The 17,477-nt window shown below is 41.1% G+C and overlaps 2 protein-coding genes and 1 long non-coding RNA gene across 4 annotated transcripts; 2 read left to right on the top strand and 1 right to left on the bottom strand.

Annotated features, from left to right (window-relative positions):
• The first annotated feature begins 17 nt into the window (after positions 1-17).
• ppm1na (protein phosphatase, Mg2+/Mn2+ dependent, 1Na (putative)) lies at positions 18-6,094 on the top strand. The gene is made up of 6 exons (XM_073481791.1): positions 18-427; positions 1,596-2,167; positions 5,194-5,311; positions 5,408-5,522; positions 5,639-5,702; positions 6,062-6,094. Exons 1-6 carry the CDS (start codon positions 22-24, stop codon positions 6,092-6,094), a joined length of 1,308 nt encoding a protein of 435 aa, XP_073337892.1. The 5' UTR covers positions 18-21.
• LOC141009278 (uncharacterized) lies at positions 332-8,909 on the bottom strand. Of its 2 annotated transcripts, none has more exons than XR_012180130.1 (5): positions 8,823-8,909; positions 6,815-6,902; positions 5,401-5,493; positions 5,156-5,280; positions 332-417 (listed from the first exon to the last, which is right to left on the bottom strand). It is a non-coding gene; the product is annotated as an uncharacterized lncRNA (long non-coding RNA). The 2 variants fall into 2 exon arrangements; XR_012180131.1 differs by having other exon boundaries at positions 5,449-5,493.
• On the top strand, positions 8,643-13,289 carry LOC141009251 (amino acid transporter heavy chain SLC3A2). The gene is made up of 10 exons (XM_073481757.1): positions 8,643-8,741; positions 8,829-9,201; positions 10,850-11,014; positions 11,087-11,157; positions 11,254-11,331; positions 11,401-11,456; positions 11,543-11,723; positions 12,384-12,491; positions 12,574-12,627; positions 12,735-13,289. The coding sequence occupies exons 1-10, from the start codon at positions 8,712-8,714 to the stop codon at positions 13,134-13,136; spliced, it is 1,518 nt and encodes a 505-aa protein (XP_073337858.1). The 5' UTR covers positions 8,643-8,711; the 3' UTR covers positions 13,137-13,289.
• The last annotated feature ends 4,188 nt before the right edge of the window (positions 13,290-17,477 follow it).

Here is a 17,477-nt window from a genome sequence, read left to right as displayed (position 1 = left end):
GAGCACAGGCTCCGCGGGGTGATGAGGACAGCCAGGCGGGCCAGTAATGTGGAGGTGCCCTCTTTTCTCCGGCAGCTTGTCAAAGAGACAGAGAAGATGGTCACCTTCTTTTTCAAAGGGGGGACCAGGGAAGCAGGGCCCGAGGAGGATGACAGTTTGGATGAGGATGACGCGTTCCCGAGCCCATACCTGGACCGTCCCATCCTGGAGAAGCACGTGTCAGAGGGGAGTTCTGATTCGGGGTTGAACTATGCTGTGGCGAGCATGCAGGGCTGGAGGGCTCAGATGGAGGATGCCCACACCTGCATGCCCCAGCTGAAAGGAGAGTTGACGGAGTGGGGATACTTTGCAGTTTTTGATGGACATGCAGGCACCACGGTGGCACAGTACTGCTCCAAAAACTTGCTGGATCACATCCTGGCAACAGGTACAGAACAATTAGAGGCTAATACGATTAGTCTTACAATTCACGATGGTTAAAAATATAGGCCTATACGTATCTCTAAGCACTGGCACTGTGGCACTGAAAACACTTTCAGTTGATAATTGGATAATTGGATGTCTACTCAGTTATATTAGGACACCTGGCTCTTCAGACAGAGTTTAAATACACTTACTATAAGTTAAGTTGTTTACAAATGAATGTAATTTAATATCATGTAAGGTATTAGTCTATTTTACCAAATATTTAACAATTACTTTTTAAACTTAATGTTTCCAGTATATTTTAAATAGGTTTACAGCACTAGGTAGAGACATTATGAACTAAGAATGTCATTGCATTCATAATTTGTTTATCTCTGCATATGACAATAAAGCCTTTGGATCTTGTAAAATCATAATATTTTAACAATTATTAAAGGGTGAGATTGCCTTGGAAGTATAACATGCAATAAAATATATACAGTAATGAAGTTTATGAGACACATTCAATAGTTGTAGACATTTTTCAAAACAAGAATTCTGAATATTGTGATGTTTTTCTTCACTGGCCTGAAACACATCTTGGTGATCAAAACAAACCACAGCTGCTGACATTCATGCAGATATTAAGTTTTATACATAACATTTTGAGCTGTGAGCAGATTGGTTAGCCATATGAGAACATTAACAATCATATTACATGTTACATAATTACAGGCTGTAATCTTTAATCTGTAGCCAGATTACTCTTGAACAAAACAGGTTTTAAAAGCAGTCCTTTGGTCTGCATTACACCCCTATAACAGTTTTGGACTCATTATGGTCAGCATAACCAGAGGATATTGCCTTTATTATTCCAATTATTCTTCTTCCTTTTCAAAACTTGGCGCCTGCCTTACCCACAATGCAACTTGCCCACATCAGTGACATCAGTGGATGCAATTTATCAGATAACATGCAGCTTCCTCTGGAACCATTTAAGACTTTTTTACTACTTTTACTACTCCTCAAGACCTGTAAATGCACTTCAATGTATAAAATTGGTGGAGGTACCCTTTAATATGGTATCTGGTTTCATGTGTGTTGGCCTCTGAACAAATATGGAAATGCCAGAAACTAAACAGTATGGTTTAAATCTTAAAACCACAACGTTTCGCCCTCATTTCCCACAGGTGGAGTTAAAGCAACCGAGGCCCCCGAGCAGGTGAAGGAGGGGATCCGTGAAGGCTTCCTGGACATTGATACCCACATGCACAAACTGGCTCGCCAGGACAACTGGGACCGAAGTGGCTCCACCGCGGCAGCTGTCATGCTCTCACCACGCTACATTTACTTTATTAACTGTGGGGACTCCCGCACCCTGCTCTGCCACAACGGCCAGGTGGTCTTCTACACGGAGGACCACAAGCCGTTCAACCCTAGAGAAAAGGAGCGCATCCAGAACGCTGGGGGCTCGGTGACCCTGCAGAGGGTTAACGGCTCGCTGGCCGTTTCCAGAGCTCTGGGGGACTTTGACTTCAAGGAGGTGGACTGGAGGCCGCAGACAGAGCAGCTAGTGTCACCAGAGCCCGAAGTGTATGAGATGGAGAGGACACCCGAAGATGAGTTCCTCATTCTAGCGTGTGACGGTGTGTGGGACGCCATTGGTAATGAGGAACTGTGTGCCTTCGTGCGTAGCCGGCTGCAGGTGTGCGATGACCTGAGAGAGATATGCGCCCAAGTCATAGACCTCTGTCTCTATAAGGTGAGAAGTCGGAACTTTCAATCTCAGTTTTTAAAAGGATGAAAGATCAAAATAATGCTCCAAATATTGAAAATTCAAACATCTAAAATTTCACGAAGCTGCACAAACTCTACTTGCAGAGGAAGATCATCAGTATAAAACAACAAGCTTCAAGAAAAGACTGAATTTTGGCCACCTGTCAAAGTCATTCCTTAAAAAAAAAATACAGGGCAGAATATCACCAGAGTAACAGCTAACTGCTGCTAACTGTAGCTGCCCTTAGCTAGTTATCTTAGTTAACCATGCAGCTAGCGGTGCGGGCTGGGAGCTCGGAGCCCCGGGGGAGTGTTGGTGTTTACACTGCCAGCATGGGAGCTTTAGACCGAGATGGGCCGGGGCTAGCTGGTCAGTGGATATCTCTGCAACACAATTAGCAGTTATAATGTCAAAATTGTAATTTCTTCAGATTATTCAGAAAATTCTAGTTAGTTTTTTTAATGTTTCCAACTGAAATCCTTACATATTGCACCTTTAAAAATGTATTCAAATCAGGAACTGATCTAATCAAAGAATACATCGATGACAGTGTTTCATACAAAGTGTGACACATTGTGTTGAGGTTCAATATACGGCTGTAACCATGAGGGGAACAAAGTCAAAACATATAACTTGTGTTTATTAAGCGTTCGTCGAAGCAGTCATTCCAGATTTTCAAGTATGGTTCTAATCTCCATGATGACTAAAAGCACAGGTTAGAGTGCAGCAAGTAAAAAAAAAAAGTTATGGAAAAAACGTAATTAATCTACTTAAGTAGATGTGAACTGAAATTTCTACAAAATCAGCTGGATTTCTCTACGACACACAGCGTCACAGCGGGGGGATTCATGAATGGGAAGCTTTACATTAAAAGATCCTGACAGGTGTTGGCGGTGGGGAGGGTCTCTGTGAGGAGGAATTACATAAGTGGATTTCTCCTGCAGGTCTTCTTAGCGCTTGTTAGTAACTGCCAGTCTGAACACTGACGAGCCCTCAGCTCGCCCTATAAATAGCTGTATTAGGGCTTCCTGAGGACATGGGATAGGAGGGGAGAAATGCTACACATGGCACGGATTAAGACTGAATGTGCATCTGTTGAAGGCAGCTCTGTGTCACCGCTCTGTACACACCGGCTCAGAGGCTTTATCCCGGCTGGACAAGCTGCTATTTATTTCACCTGAAAAGGCTTATTACTGTCCTGTGCTGTTGTAGACTACATGTTCCAGGACGCACTGAGCCTCGCACCTCTGACGTCATAACCAACACGGCTGATGGTTGGAAAACTGCAATGACTTCACAGTATAGCCCAGCCAACAACAGATAATTAAAAAAATTGGATAACTTTATATCAGCTGTTTTTAAGATGAACGCACAACATAAACAAACAACAGCTGATATCAGCCTGGCTGATTTTTCTGTCTAGCTCTAATTATCAGTTGCATTTTTCCAAAGCCTACACTGAAGTAATGTGTTTAAAAAATCTGATTATCAACATCTTTAAGTACTTAACTGTGACATAATAAGGGGATTAATGTCATGTCCAAACCAAAATATATCTCCATCCAACCTGACACAGACCTCAGTGCTATTTTCCCAGTAAATAGGTCTATTTCAAGGGTCTGAAGAGGTATTAAGATCCTTTATTTAAGTAAAAGTACCGGTACCACTGTGTGAAAATACTTGACTACTCAGAGCTGCAATAATTAAAACAGTTAGTTGTCAACTATTAAATCACTCGCCAACTATTTTAATAATCGATTAATTGGTTTGAGCAATGTTTTACCGGGAAAAAAAGTCAAAATTCTCTGATTCCAGCTTCTTAAATGTGGTTATTTTCTGGTTTCTTTCCTCCTCTATGATAATAAACTGAATATCTTTGGGTTTGGACAAAAGAAGACATTTGAAGATGTCATCTTGGGAAACACCGATATTTGATAGACCAAATAACTAATCGATTAATCGAGAAAATAATCAAATAATTGTATAAGTATCATCAGAAAATGTACTGAACGTATCTAAAGTAAAAGCAGTTATTATGCAGGCATGAGTTATATTATCATGTGTTACATTATTGGATTGTAATTACTGACTTAATATACAAGCAGTATTTTAATGTAATACGTGGGAGAGGTGGAGCTAAAACAAAAAAGTAGTTAAATATACTGTATAACATCTCATAACATGTCACTAGACTGGTGCCTACAAGTCCTCTCTGGGATTACCAAAAGTCAAACAAAAAGCGTTACTGTTAAGGATTCCCCCCGCCTTTGAAACCATATTATATTAAATACCGAGTATTTCTATGTGACCTGAGTGTCTCAACACACCAAAGCTGTCAAGACAATCAATTTTCAGTACCTTCAGTTACCTACAACTGTTAATGTTCATGCAATGAAAAGAAATGTTAACAGAAATCCACAGGAAAATGAATGCAGTATCATTACATTGCATCATTACATTTTGTGATCAAACAAGACCTGATGGCCACTACAAGGGACAGATGATAAAAGATCAATAAATAACATTTTTGAATTTTTTTTTTGTCATTTTTTTGCGAAAACACAACATGTCATGATGATGATGAGTATTAATGTTAATATTAATATTATTAGCCTATTAATCAGTTATGTTCTGATTGGTGAGGCGGACTATATGCTAAATCAAAGTCGTTCAAGCCATAACAGAAGGAGTCTGTCCGTTTTATGTGCACAGATACAGACGTTTTACGAGCCACTGTGTAAAGGCCTTTAGATTTACACGTTAGACTTTGGTGGTCCCTAGCATCAAGAACACAATGAAGATTTTCTACATCCAGGTAAAGGATACAGCTCTGGTGCATATGCTCAGTATTGGGTTCCTAAATATTAATCTGCAAAGTAACTTATCAGTTACTAGCTGTCAAATAAATGAATTAGAAGTAAGAAGTAATTCAATAAAAAGTACATTATTTCCCTCTGAAATGTACTGGAGTACCTCAAACTCTGATCTTTCTGTCCTGTCTCCCTCCACAGGGCAGCCTGGATAACATCAGCATCATCATCGTCTGCTTCCCCGGCGCCCCCCAGGTGTCTCAGGAGGCCCTGCAGCAGGAGGCAGAGCTGGAGCAACAGATCGATATGAAAGTGGAAGGTAAAGAGTCACTGCAAACCCCAACAACAAAACACTCTCCACTCTAGACTACTGTTAGCTTCTTCATTTATAACCATTTTGATTCTCACTTCACAGAAATCATCCAGATGATGAGGTCCAGAGATGAGGACCCTGACCTTTTGTACGTCATCAAATTCCTGGCTGCGGAGGAGATGCCAGGACTTCCACCAGGAGGAGGCATCACCAGCAAGTGAGTCCGAGCAAAAGCAAACAAACAAAAAAGAAAGAAAGAAAGAAAACACGTGAAGATTTTTGGGGAATCAAAACAGAACTCCTTTTGACCTAATACCACTGTTTCTTTTTCAGGCGAGACTGTATCATCTCTGCATATCAGAAACATATCTCCGCTATCAAATCTCAGGAGCCAATGGTAAGACATCAGTCACATGACATTAGGTGTGGCTGTCAGTACATCAAGGAAATAATCACATTAAAACAATCTCCATACATTACTTTTTCTTGACCAATAAATCAATAATGAAAATTCATTAGTAGCTGCAGGAATAATGTAAATAAAATGTTAATACAAATTCTCCACCACCTGACCTGCCCCATTTACTCATTGTAAAGCATTCACAGTAAAGGTAACGCAGATATTCAAGGATTTCTCATGAAAGAAACTAAAGTCGTCGTCATGACCTTTGATTTTTAAACCGATGTAAAAGTACTTGTTGCTCTTTTGTAAGTAAAATATGTGTACAGTATTCAGCGTGTCTCGTTGCGTTTCAGGACATCGAAGGATCGGAGGAGGACTCAAACTAAAAGAGGGGAATCATCACCAGCCTCACCGTCTCCACGGAGACCAGCTTAAAGGGGAACTTTACATTTTAGACGAGCACTAAGCTAAGGAAGAATTTGTGTAACATATTCTCGATGAGCATTTGTTTTCAGGTGCATTAAAGCGAAATTTCAAATACCTGCTGTGTCATTTCTTTTGTAATATTGATGCTACAGTACGTTCTTTTTTTTATTGACAGGGAGTATTTAATAACACTTAACAGTAAAGTGTCTGAAAGATAAATTATCTGCACATGCTGGAGGCTTCTGTATAAGGCGGCTCATTTTTCTTCACTGTGTAGCCGATACTATATACAAACTGTACATGTGGAAACAAATGATCTGACATTCTTTACTCTCAAGCAATTAATCGCACAAAAACCCCAAATAGCACTGCAACGTTAAAAAACAACAGCTTAGGTTTCATCTATGTGCTCCACACGTGAGTCGCATGTGTGTCAGAGAGTCTCGTGAGGAAACGCAGCGTCTCTCACTAAATAATTAGTTTGCACAATGCTGTCAGGTAGCAGAGGTGACATGGATAGAGAGAACTTGTTATTGCGAAATCATGAACGTACGCCATGAGAGAAGAAAGCCAGAGGGGGAGACACAAAAGGATAAGGAACGCCGGAGAGAGATGGAGGGAGGGTGGAGGGCCATACGAGGGAAAGAGGATGAGATGTTCCCAGGAATTAGCACACATACCTCATTAAACGTGGACGCCTGTGGCACTTTAGAGGGGACGTGTCATGTGTTACGTCACAGTGCGATTCAAAAGTTGTTCTCTCGTTCTCTAGGAAACAGATTTGCACAAGACAAGGCACAAGACTCACTGATAGTATAGTTTGTTATTATTATACAAAGATACTATAAAATGATGGGTTTATTTTTCTTTATTCTTTGACCAATGTTTTTAGTATATGTTTCGTTTAATAATATTGTGTTTTCCACATCTCGACCAACTTATTTCTTTGAGATTTACAGTAATTTAGGGCTCTAACAACTTGGTTATCAATTAGTTGGCTGATGAATTTCTCAATTAATAGTTTTGTCTATCAAAAATGTCAAAAATAGTGAAAAAGTTTTGTTTGTTTTGTCTAACTAATAGTACAGTCTACAATGACGTAAGTTAATAGACCATATAAAATAAGAAAAAAGTACATTTTCAAGTTTTTGGAAGCTGAAACAGTCGTTTTGATGTTTTTCAAGCGAAAAATGTCAAACATTGGCTTGTTTCAGCTAGCTGGCATTGAATTTACAATCCTGCATTTCATTCAAACACTCCAACCCAAATAAAAGTGTGTAAGACATTCAGCTCACAGACTAAGAAGATATAAAAAGCATTGTCCTGACTACGACAGGAGGGTCTTCAGGGGGCTCCATCTCTCTCTGGCAGTCATGGGTTCTCCAGAATGTGTTGAGAGGGTGTGGTGAGGCTCAGCACCTCTGTATTAATTGACGGAGCAGCTCTTTTACTGGACAGAGGGTCCTTCTCACCTCCTCACTCCTGACAAGTCTGATCACACAAATATTCCACTCAGGTCGGTGCTGCTCAGCTGGGAACACTTGTGGACAAAGATAAAGAGGAAAGACGAGAAGGACAAGAAGAAACGACCTGAAGGGGAAGGAAAGAAACCTCAGAAAGACAGTGTGAGTAGTCATTGTGTTTGGGTGGTGCTTAGATATGTAACTTGAGGGCAAAGTGACCTCACAGCAGGACGGTCCTGGGTTTGAACCTGACCTGGTCAGCTGGAGTCTCTCTATGATCCGAGCCTACTGGTGAACTAAGCAGCCGTTTACAGCCTAATGGCCACCAGAGGCCCCCTTAACCAGCCACTGCTGTCAAGTGAAGCTTGTATTATCTTCAATGCATTTTTGTCATTATTGTCTAAAGGGTTTTTATGAGCCTAACTGATTTGAGTGGGATTGAATGATTTTGAGTGTCCAGGCCAAGATAGCTGCAGCCACAGAGGTTGCAAACATAGGTACTAATGGTAAAATGTATCTAAATGAAGAGTAATCAAAAGGAAGATGTGATAAAAGGGTAACATCTATTGCATGCCTGTCCTTCCTGGGAGAGGGATCCCTCCTCTGTGGCTCTTCCTGAGGTTTCTTCCATCTTGTTTTTCCTCACTCAAATCGAGGGTCTAAGGACAGAGGACGACGCACGCTGTACGGATTGTAAAGCCCACTGAGGCAATGTGACTAATTAAGGCTATATAAATAAAATGGATTTGATTAGAACTTTAGAATAAATGTTTACTTGAGATTTTACTTTACATTGTAGTTGGTTTATGAAGGAGGAACCTGTGACGATTAATTATTTCAGTGTACATATGAACATGCAGGTCTAGAGTGCACATTCTCATATTTTAGATATTACAACAGGTCACAAAGGCGCTCTTAGGTCTTCCCTCCTTGTCTGAAAGTAAATCTATTTTGAAGACTCACAGTAACTTGTATTATTCTTCCTCTTCTTTGGTGTTTAAGGCCAATCAGTTAATTAAATGAATTCAAACACCTGTGTAAGACAGGAAGTAGCAGGGGAAAGGTGGGTGCTGCATGCTGAGTGTTACCATCTATAGTGTCCCTGTGGTTTTTTATGGAACAAACTGAGGAGACAGGCAGCAAGGTATGAAGACAGAACAAGCAAACAAAAACAAAAAACTGTTTCCATGTTTATCCAAATGAAACCTGTCTATCTGTCCCTCACCTGCAGCCAGGCAGGATGCCTCTGAACGCAGGTGACACCGGGTACGGCAGCGTGCCGGGCTCCGTGCTGTCGAGCAGCGTGGCGGCCTCCGAGTCCTCCCCGCTGCTCATCCCGGAGGAGGAGCCCGAGCCCGAGGTGGTCTACCGCTGGAAGCCCCTGTCCAGGGAGCAGCTGGAGGCCGCCGCGGGGGGTCCGGGCTGGAGGAAGGTGCGCTGCTACCTGGTGCTGCTCTTCTGGCTGGCCTGGCTGGCTATGCTCGCCACCTCCATCGCCATCGTGGTGATGAGCCCCCGGCCGGTGGTGACTCCGCTCCAGTGGTGGCAGAAGACGCTGTTCTACCAGCTGCAGCCCGACACTGAGGGGCCAGGAGGCGTCAGCGGTGAGGAAACACAACGACAGCGTTTTATCAATATTTGTGTCTTATAAAACATGCCTTTTTTAGTTGCAGTCCATGTGCAAGTTAATTTCTGCACATTCAGAAGTTTGTCTGTCTGCCTGACTCCTGGTGGTCAGAGCAGACCTATTCAACTGGTGGCTGGAGGGCCCAATGCGGCCCTTCGACAACCTCATTCCGGCCCTCTGATCATTTCCTTTTGTAGGCAAATGAGCAAATTTATTAGTTATGTCTGTTGCTAAACAAAAAAAATACTCTGTCATTTAAAAAGTTCCAGCCCAGGCTGTTTAAGCAGCGAATCAAACAGACGACCGACTTCTAATATTAAAAAGGTGCTTTGTTTTTATTTCCCTGTACTTTTGTACATGTTAAGTTCCTTTTTGCAATTGAGAAAACTAATAAACAAAGCAGAGGGGGAAAAAAAGTGCATTGTTTTAACACATTTGAAATACAAGCTTCACACGTCAGACATTGGGAATGTAAAAGTCCGGCCCATTGGCACGGCACTCTTATTAAATCTGGCCCTTCTAACAAAGTAGTTGAATAGGCATGACAGTGTCTACAAAACATAGACCCTGAAAGAAAGTTTATATGGTGACATGTATGAGCCGTGTGTGGTAGTTTTTTAAAAAAAAACATATTAATTAAAGAAAATGCAAAATATAAGTGTAAAACTGAAATAATGCAAGTGGATTTGGACACAGAGGGGCGCTCTGAAAGACGAGGCTTCAAGATTATGCAATGAAGCAGAGCCTACTTTATGGCCCTGATCATGTTAAAGGAGAAGTTCACCCAAAAATGAAAATTTGGTCTTTATCTCCTCAACCCCATGCTGAACGAATGTCGAGTGAAGTTTCGTAGTCCAAATAACGTTTCTTCAAATTAATTTCGGGTCTCTCTCTCTCTCTCTCTCTCTCTCTCTCTATCTCTATGTGTGTGTGTGTGTGTGTGTGTGTGTATATATGTATATGTATATATATGTATATATATATATATGTATATGTGTGTGTGTGTGTGTATGTGTATATATATATATATATATATATATAATTATTTTTTTTAATTTTTGGGTGAATTCCCCCAAAATGTCAATTAAACCAGCACAAACAAATTGACATACAATGACCTTTGTCGGTCTTGTCTCTGTTTATTGCCTGGTTGGCAATATAGCCTTGCTCAGAGGTTGTTCATTGCAGTTTTTTTTGAGCTGCAGTTTCTTCCACTGAGAACCACACGGCTGATATTAATCTCATCAGTCGTGTTCACAATGTATGAGAACATTTAATTCAACCACGACCTTTGACGAACCTCAATCAGGCTCTTTGATGACTGTGGGAATATCTGTCTGAGGCTAATGTTTGTTGTGCTCTCATGAAAGAGTTGCACATGGCTCTCTAATCAGGGTGGAAAACTGTTGTATATCTCTCATCACTATACTTCCGAGTCAGTTGCAGGAATCATGTTGTGTGCTACCACATGATGGCAACAAACTATGAACAGAACTATGAAAAGAAAATAAACCTTTATTTGATGTCATGCAGGAAAATTGAGTCACTACAGAAAAAAGGCATAAGAATAAACGCAAACAAAGGAAGTTATGTTACTGACCTAGTCTAATGTTTAATCTCTGCAGCTCTGTGTGAGCAGCTTCCCTACCTCAGGTCTCTGGGTATCGGGGCCCTAATCCTGGCGGGTCTGTCTGACAAAGAAGCATCTCCTTCAAACGTCACTGTCACTGGTGAAAGGTTAAAGACTGTGGCTGAGATCCAGCATCTGCTCACAGAGAGCAACAGAGCAGGTGAGTGAAGGCCTGAATAAACTCTTTTGCTGCATGATCTGATGATTAATGAGCATTTAATTTGTCCTGCAGATCTCAAAGTGGTGTTGGACTTCTGTGAACTGGATGTAGCAGGAAGCCAGCGTTTGAACCTCTCAGCCACAGTACGCATATAAACCTATTTCTCTGTTCGTCCCACTGAACTGAGCTCTCAGTGATGCTGGATTTCCGATAATAACATGAGGATTCTTCTTCCACAGTATACACTGCGGTTCTGGTTGGAGCAGGGGGTGGCAGGGTTTGCAATCTGTGACACAGACGCAGCGTATTCAGAAAAGGTAAAATAATACTCAATAATGCAAGCAGTTTCCACAAACTCCTTTTATAATAATATATTTACATTTCAGACTCTGGTGGAGTGGAGAGGTGTCTTCAAGGAATTCAGCAGTCAGGAGGAAGAAAGGTATCACAGGCAGATGTGGATAGACGTTTCTGTTCATTTTGAAATGAAGTTCAGAGGTGGTTGAACATCTGTATGTGTCTCTGCAGGATACTGGTGGTGAAACAGACTCAAGACGTTCTGCCTCCTCTAAACAATGTTACGCTGGTCGATATGGTCATGAGGTCGATTCTGCCATCTTCAAATCACCTCCTGTCTGCCAACGAAGTCGCTGATGCCATAGAGACGCACCTGCAAACGAGAGAAGACATCATATGGCCCAGCTGGACAGTAAGACACGAAACACAGTGAACTTGATCAGTATACAAGTCAGTTTTATTCAAGTACTGTTATATTTTTTGATGGCAAAGTATGTAGAGAGCAAGAAATCAGTCCAGAGACGAAAGAGTAGCCTTTTGAGTAGCTATGCTTAACGTTACAACTATGGAAATCAACACTTTCCCTTTACATCATGTCAACTACATTTGTGTAAAATGTTCACCTGTTTAATGGGAGCTAGTGAGTTTTTGATTTGTGGTGTCATTGGCATCCTCAAGCCTTTACCCTGATCCATTGCACCGCTCCTCCGATGGGTTTTAATTGGTTTTAAAATATACCTACAATAGTGAGTAGGAGCATAAAGCAAATATAGTCTAAATACTTTTTGATGGTACAATGTTACATCAACATATGTAAATAGCAGTGAAAGTCTTTTTTTTCTTACTACATTCTTGACATTTTGCACCCATTAGTTGAATATACTGAATGTAGGTAACAAGTAACAACAACAACAAGACTACATGACAGTTTACAGTGATGTAACCTCACATTGGAGAGACTGTAATCAGAAAATAATTGCAATTTTTGCTGGAAATGTTAAATAGTTGCAATTTTATTGAGCTTTGGTTTAGGGGAGGTGTCCTTGTACAACTGTAATGTGTTCTTTTGCAGGTTGGAGGAAAAGCATCTCCTGACTTGAAGAAATTACTCCTTGTGTTGATGATGACGCTGCCAGGATCACCTGCCGTCCAGTATGACGAAGACCTCGACCAAACACAGGTGAAGTCCTGCTTGAGGACTTAGTTTGTTAACTGTCTGTTTCAAATGACATGTTACCAAATGAAACCTTTCTTCCACACAGAACGTGTCTCTAAAGGTCGGCTCGTCAAATGGAGAGGCGATAGAATCAGACGCAGTGAGTAATGGATGCCCTACAAAAAATATGAACGAGTCTTCTCTATTCATGTAAATCTACAAAAAGTTTGGTCTGGTCTGACACTTGTCCCACCATCCCTCCCTCAGGACAGGGAGAAGACGAAGCATTTAGCTGTCGCTCTCTTCACCTCCCTCAGTCGCTCCAGAGCCAGAGAAGAAGCTCTCCTGTACGGCAGCTTCACTTTCCTCCCCTTCAACTCCTCCACCAACTCCTCCTCCTCCTTTAACTCCACTCTCGCCTCTCCTTCATCACCCCCGATCCTGGCTTTCCTGCGCTCCTGGGGTTGTGTCCACTTCCTCATCCTGCTCAACGTGGGGCCCGAGCCCCACGGCCTGGACCCTGCCTGGGCCCCAAGCCTGCCTGAGGCTGGAGTGTTTTTCACCAGCACAGGGATGGACCGACTGGGGTCCATGACTCTGGACAAGCTGGAGCTGCGGCCCCACGAAGCCATCGTCATCAAACTGTTTAAGGCAGGAAGCTATTCGTAGAGCTTCTTTGTTTTCAGTTGTGTGGAGATTAAGATGGAGGTTTGAGTTTTCCTCTCACAGGTTGACAAATGTCTGAAACACTGTTTTTTTTTAAAGTTGTGATTGGTATGTGCTCCGAGGTCAAAGAAAATAAAATGATGGTTCTGTCTGGCATCATTTGTTGTCACTGAGCATGTTTTAGTCCGAGTGACATAACTTCATATATACATCATGTTGGAGACGAGCTGAGAAAGCCAGTTGAAAGCATTTTGAAAGCAACAAATTTGCTGTGAGCATTGTCGTCATTTGAGCTAACTATTAGCAATCTCCTCTGCTCTGCGTCACCACATTTGCACGACTCCTTTCTTTTTTTCCAAGAACAGTGTTTAGAAAAGTAATAACTGTTGGAATATAGAGTTATTTAACACTTTTTTGTTTGCAAGACCTAACATGAGTCTTAAATCTTTTGATCGTTTGCAAACAATTGAGCAAAACGGCCTTGTATTTTGATTTATGGCAGAGTAAGAACAAAGGGCATCAGTAAGTTACTAGAACTGTTACTAGGAAAGCTCCATAGTGCACCTTTAATATTTTCAGTGATTTACAGGCATACATTAACCTTCAGAGAAAAGTTGCAATAATAGACTCCCGCACTTTTATGGCTTAAATTTCTCTGCAGTATGTGTTAGTATATTACCTTGCGAGGCAGCCGGATTCACTAGAAAATGTTTTGAGTGATTATCACTGGAGATTTGTTCATTTTTATAGGCACCCGGGATTTTGGGTTCCTGGCAGCTTTAAACTTGGTGGAATTGACAAAACTCCAAACTTGTATCTAAGTTTTTGCTGAAAAACAACCCAGAATAAATGTTGGCGTACGTTTCTGCAAACCACAGATATGTTGAAACCGTACAATTCTTGTACAACTTAACATTTGTCGCCATAACATGGCTGAAAATTGTCTCAAGCCTTCCAGTGGTTTGGGGCCTTAAAATGTAAAAAATGAAACGCTGTCTTGAACAGTGGTCTCTGGCGTGGGAGCCTTCACACCTTGCAGCTGCAATGCCATCATCCCCGCTGCTTAACATGAAAGTCAGCTCATTTACTCATGTAATGTAATGTGAATGTGATATGAGACAAAAAAAAATATTCTAGACAGTTTACAAGGTTTCTAATCTAATACATAGAAATTCTGGTCTCCAGAGGTAACAGAATCATCTTTAATGATGTCAAAGTATTCATATAACAAAATAACTGTTTGAAATGTCATTATTTATTTCCAGTAATTCTTCCAAACATGTGGCCCGCAATTAATCAAGTTGTCTGAGCTGTTGATAAAAAAAACCACACTGTGAGCCACATCCTAATTGGTCTCGTATGAGTAATCGTGCTCTCTCAAAGCCTGCGGGGAATCTTTGGTTGAGCAACTGACGACTGGGAAGCACATAAAAGTTTGCAACTGCATTGATTTACAGCATATTACCGTAATCCTTTTTGCCACAATGCTGTCAGTGAAGAGTGGTGTCCTGGGGGGAAACTGTGACAGCGTCGGAAGCTTACACTTGTTAACCACATGATGGTGCTGCAGTACCATCACTGCTCAGCTGCTCTTCTGGCTGTCAATCCAGGGTTCTCAAAGTGCAAGGCGGTGTTATTTGTTTTAAGAGATAGTTCACAGCAGGTTTGTAACATGTTCCCACTTTTCCAGAGTCAGAAACTTATAAATGCCTGAGGACAAATGTATTTTCAGATGTATTTATTTTTAAAGTTCTCTCAAACTGCAATATTAGACTATATCTTGGTCAATTGTAGAGTATCTATCTATCAGATAACATACAGTAAAGAGCCTGAAGGCATCCGGGAATTTAGCAAAACCAAGAAAATAAACTTGCGGGGGCTCCTTCTTCATGCTTTGGCTATTCTTCTCCTCATGTTTGAGATGTTTTCCTGCTCCAACGCACCTGATTCAAATGAATAAGACGTTATCGGGCTTCAGCAGAACTTCATGACGAGCTGATCATTTGAATCTGGTGTGTTGGAGGGGGGAGGCCCTCAGAATTTGGCAACTCCAACATTAGAGACTTCTAAGATGTTTCTAAAGACTGTACACCGATATTAATACATATAAATGAGACTGTTTACACAACAAGCTTCCATCATTCAGCTCTTGAATTCAGTGTTGTTTATGTTAAATGTCATTTTTGTTTGCTTGAGCCCTCCTTTCCCCCCAAATAAACCAGCACTTTCAGCTGTAAATATTTATCTGCCAGTATGAACACTTTAGCTTTCAATCACTCTGAATCACACATCTGTGACTATTTTTGAACTCTTTGAACGCTCTCTCTCTCTCTCTCTCTCTCTCTCTCTCTCTCTCTCTCTCTCTCTCTCTCTCTCTCTCACACACACACACACACACACACACACCAACACACATCATTTTATAGTTTTGTGCTGTCAGATCAAAGTGAAAGTCAGCACCTTTACTTCAAATGTGTTGTTTAACCTTGAAGTATGGCCCGGTGTCCCTCCAGAATTTCCCTGTCCACCATCTCTTCAGTTGCTGGTCAATCAGTAAGAGGTGAAATGAGCATAAATTGTAAGATTCCCTACGTTAAATACGACTCCCAACTTAGAACAAAGCAGCATAGCATTATCCCAGCATTCGGGCTTCCCACCCTGAGCATGACATCATAGGAAAATGGCTGCCGTGTGAATATGGTCTATGCCCTCTTAAATGACATGCAACATTTTCTCCATTATGGTGAACACATAGAGTTTGAGCTCTAAATCTGATGTTGCTGTTGTATCTTCTTTTTACTTCCAACGAAACTGAAAATACTGGAACATATTTTGGTTACCGTGTAACTTGATGACGTTTCCAACATCTCTGAGTGGCTACAGTCATATAATGGAGCACTGCATGTGAAATAGATGTTCCCCTGTAGTCAGCACTGACATTATGACTGCAACAAGACAAAAACACATAATTATCTAACTTAAACACAATCGTCTTCTGTTTATCTTGTCACTGCTTCCAGTACATATACTGTAAACGTACAGCAGGTCTCACGGCACTCAAGAACTTTACATAAGCTGAGACAGAGAGCAGAGTTTTAAACATCACATACAGACATACAGTGTGAGAGATTTATTAATACTTTAATTCACATGAACAAAATGTGTGCCATATAATGAATACTATTTTTTAGTCTAAAAATGTATTCTTTCATTCATTTTATTGGAAGTACAACTCAAATACTTAAACCCCCAAAGACCAAATGTGCAAGTCGTAATGTGACTTACCTCGGGTCACGCATGACTGAGCATTTAAAGACAGTAAAGCGAATCAATGTAAATGTGCAACACAACAAAAACTGAACTCAGATCCCTGTCTCTTTCATCCCTTAACATCTGCACTACACAGCATGAACCCAACTAACACAAGTGTAAGGATACACAACATTACAGCGCGGTTTAAAAGGCATAAATACACTATATTTAAACGCAGTTACAGCATTAAAAGTCACAGCAACAACAACAAAAGACTTTCTCACAGTGCATTTTGCAGCAGCAGAGTTTTTCGAATAAAAAGAGACATTCACAGACAATCATCATCATAGGTAGCTTAGAAATCAGTGAGAAGGAGAAGGAGAGGGAACACATTTTCATGCAATACAATGAGAGTCTAGACAGGAACAGGCCTTCCTTACTTTGTTGACTGGTTTGGAAGAGTCGACTCACAACCTTATTCTAGTTTTAATTTTACGACAAGTCAATCCTGCTTGCGCTGCCCAAAACACCCAGAAAGATGAGATTCTAATCGATTAGTGTCTATACAGTATGTTCATATTCATATTTCATTCTACTAGCAGTCTGTGCTGCAGATAAACAGTGCTGTCTGCAGGGAACACGCCTCGAATATTTGATCTATGTCAACAGAGACAGAACAGGACTACATTATGAGCCAGACAAGTATGTCTTTTAGGCTGGAGCAAGACGATTATCACAGGTACAATGTAAATACAACACAGCTGGACACCAGACTTACACTTTATAGTCAAGAAGTAACTAATAAATTCAAGATTTATCTTTAACAAAACCATTGTTTCAACCACGCTAGTGGTGTTGTTCTAGAGAAGGAGATCTCGGTTTGTCGGTCCACCACTTTGGTCAAGCATGAAATGTCTCAACAATGGACGGATGGATGGACCAAAAAAACTAATATTCCAGTGCAGACGAGGATACGATCGACACAGTTTTACGACCAATTACATTAAAAACAGGAGTGGAGGAGTGACTACATGTTTCGCAGGGTGAACCCGATGAAGCAGCATGCGAAACATGTAGATCCACCTATACAAC

The sequence above is a fragment of the Pagrus major genome, chromosome 2, assembly GCF_040436345.1.
Source record: "Pagrus major chromosome 2, Pma_NU_1.0".
NCBI classification, from domain to species: domain Eukaryota; kingdom Metazoa; phylum Chordata; class Actinopteri; order Spariformes; family Sparidae; genus Pagrus; species Pagrus major.
This window is presented reverse-complemented; position numbering and strand designations above follow the sequence as displayed.

Coding starts and splice junctions, on each gene's coding strand:
- ppm1na (XM_073481791.1), top strand. CDS start 22: ATGAGGACAGCCAGGCGGGCCAGTAATGTGGAGGTGCCCTCTTTTCTC. Junction 428..1,595: donor GGATCACATCCTGGCAACAG/GTACAGAACAAT, acceptor CATTTCCCACAG/GTGGAGTTAAAGCAACCGAG. Junction 5,312..5,407: donor GATCGATATGAAAGTGGAAG/GTAAAGAGTCAC, acceptor CTCACTTCACAG/AAATCATCCAGATGATGAGG.
- LOC141009251 (XM_073481757.1), top strand. CDS start 8,712: ATGGAACAAACTGAGGAGACAGGCAGCAAG. Junction 11,015..11,086: donor CACAGAGAGCAACAGAGCAG/GTGAGTGAAGGC, acceptor TTTGTCCTGCAG/ATCTCAAAGTGGTGTTGGAC. Junction 11,724..12,383: donor TCATATGGCCCAGCTGGACA/GTAAGACACGAA, acceptor GTTCTTTTGCAG/GTTGGAGGAAAAGCATCTCC.